Source organism: Seriola lalandi, unplaced genomic scaffold (genome assembly GCF_002814215.2).
Source record: "Seriola lalandi dorsalis isolate HSWRI2012SDOR001 ecotype SW California unplaced genomic scaffold, Sedor1 jcf7180002054883, whole genome shotgun sequence".
NCBI lineage: Eukaryota > Metazoa > Chordata > Actinopteri > Carangiformes > Carangidae > Seriola > Seriola lalandi.
In genome coordinates this window covers 2,496,326-2,498,825 of record NW_019525658.1, presented here as the reverse complement: position 1 = coordinate 2,498,825, position 2,500 = coordinate 2,496,326, and the positions used below count along the sequence as shown (strand labels likewise).

Sequence of the window (2,500 nt, the reverse complement as noted above, 5' to 3'; positions counted from 1 at the left end):
TGTAATCACTGCTAAAGGTGCTTCTAATAGTCCTGAGGAGTGTCTGAATTCACTCTTCGCTTTCCTTTTTCATAAATTTGCAAACATTTTTAAAACTCTGTTTCCTCTTCGAGATTATGGGATATTGAGAGTAGATTGAAAACATGGATTTAAATTATTTTAGCATAAAGCTGCAACATAACAACGTGTGGAAAGTGAAGGGGTCTGGAGACTTTCTCAGCACCCTGTAGATCAGCGTAGAGACTCAAATAGTAACAGACCTATTTACTGAATCTGTTCACATATCTCACTCAGCAGATGTTTTCAGTTTGATCTCATCATGATTTTCATTGTGTCGTTATAGAAACAGCCAGAAACAACTCTTCATTTGTCCTCCGTCTTTAATCACAGCACAAGTGGTAACATTCAGTCACTGTTTACAAACTGCATTTAACAGTGCAGGACAATTACAACACACCATGTTCACAATAAAGGAAGTGGCTCATGCAAAAGTTGTTTTTCCACAATGATGTGAAGAACTTGAACCACAAAGAGTGCTGACCCCAGAACAGTCTTTAAAGAGTCCCTCTATAAAGATGTCCCTGCTGTGACTATATAAAGCTCCAGCTGCATCTTACAAACACAAAGCTACACATCTTGTCTCTGCCTTCTGATGCATGAGTGGCTCTGTGTGAAACAGGAGGCTCCCTGGTCGACCTGTCCAAAGACGAGCTCAGAGACAGACTGCAGGAAGCAAGTGAGGTAGGACCAATCACACAGAACAACTGTCACTGATGTTTGTCCGCCGGACTCCTGACAAACTGACCGATGCCTCTGCTGTGTTGACAGGTGATAGACGTGCTATGCTGCGAGCTGGAGGTGGCACATCGTTACTTTGAAGGCAAATATGAAGCTCTGAAGATCCTGCAGGGAAAGGTAGAGCAACACTGTGTCTTACAACAGGAATCAAGAGTGTCCAGAACCTTCTTTTTTACCCAGATGGTCATAACAGCTCTTGTGACCACTTACAGTGAAGCCATGTTCACTGGCAGACCTCCAGGTTCTTCATTTTCCAGGTGTTGCTGGGGTTTTGAGCAGCAACATCTCTGTCAGTCTCGGCCTGTGCCCAGTGCAGAAGGCTGCTGATATTTAAAATGTTTAAAAAGACCAAAACCAGCAGTGAGTCTGACTTCCCTCCTCTGTCTGTAGCTCTCAGCTCCAAACCTGAAGATGATGGTCTTTCAAAAAAAAATGATACAGTATATAGCTTTATTTTTAAATTGAATTTAACAAGTGTGTGTGTTCATGGTGATGAAGGAACATGTCACCCAGTGTAACAGTGTGACTCACTGACGTGTTTTGAATCAGATGTATCAGTTACCCTTTGATCATATCACATCGTCGTCGTCGACTGGCTGTCATGGCAATGTAGGTTTTCACATTTATGAGCACTTTAATAACCTCATATCCATGTTGACTCAGAAGTTAGCTAATGGTGTCAATATCATATCCTGACTATTTGCTTTACTGTACATGAATTTCTTACAGAGTGTAAAGACTTAATGGGAGATGAGAAGAATTTAGGTTTATCAGCATGAAGCTGCTGCAGATTATTTGCCCTCTAATCCTCAATGGATTTTAGTCCTGGACAGTAGTACACAGCTGCTGTTCTGCCGTCACAAAGCAAAGACTTCCTGTGAAGACCAGTCCTTCTGTCTGAAGTGTCTTTGTCTCTGAAGTGTCAGAGCAGTGGCCTTCAGTGAGAGAGAAGGAACTTACCAGCCTGAGTCTTCGCTTTGTTCGGCCACTAACTGAACATGCCTCTTCCTCACACAGGCCATCCTCGACAAAGCCACGATTCACACTAAAAGCCTGCTGCAGAAGAGTGAGGAGAAGGCCAAAGCTCTGGAGAAGGTAACTGCTTCTGTCTGGTCTGTTGCTCCAGTCAGTGCAGGCTGCTCAAATAAGGGCTTGGTCTGTTTGCTCTAACATGCTTCAGCAGGTTTCTGCTCAACAGTCAGGAACTAACTGCTCTTTACCTGTTTATCAAAGACAAATGATACACCACAAGAAGTGGTGGTAAAGAGAAATTTCTCTGTTTACAGTCACATCGCGACTGATTCCAGTGAATTATACTATGACAATCGGGGGTCAACTTTTTCTCCAGGGCGAAAGGGAGTCCAGTACAGAACAGGCAGAGCTTCAGTGAACTGCAGTGTTACAGTCCTTACAATGTCCTACTTGTTTAATTAAAGCTGCCAAATAAATGTGGTGGAGTAGAATTATAAAGCACAATAAAATAGAAAATACTCAACTGATATACAAGTACCTAAAATTGTACATAAGTACAGTACTTAGAGTAATTGTACTTAATTACTTTCCACCACTGCTAATACAACTACTGAGCCTTCAGCACACATGGATTTTAATATTGTTCAATGACCCAACAGGTGAAACCCCTGAATTCCTGAGTGAAAACAAAGGGGGGGGGGGGTCTGTTATAGAAGCTAATATCAAAAAG

General features: G+C 42.2%; 1 protein-coding gene across 2 annotated transcripts in view; it reads left to right on the top strand.

The window, feature by feature from the left end:
- The window catches only part of ccdc125 (coiled-coil domain containing 125), a 12,725-nt gene that overhangs the window by 2,396 nt on the left and 7,829 nt on the right, over positions 1 to 2,500 (top strand). Inside the window, exons 3-5 of one of the 2 annotated variants that reach the window (XM_087171655.1) lie at positions 683 to 741; positions 829 to 915; positions 1,816 to 1,893. In XM_087171655.1, the coding sequence (XP_087027781.1) occupies positions 683 to 741; positions 829 to 915; positions 1,816 to 1,893 (224 nt within the window). Of the gene's footprint in view, positions 1 to 679; positions 742 to 828; positions 916 to 1,815; positions 1,894 to 2,500 lie in introns of both variants that reach the window. The other variant, XM_023397631.2, reaches the window with a different exon arrangement.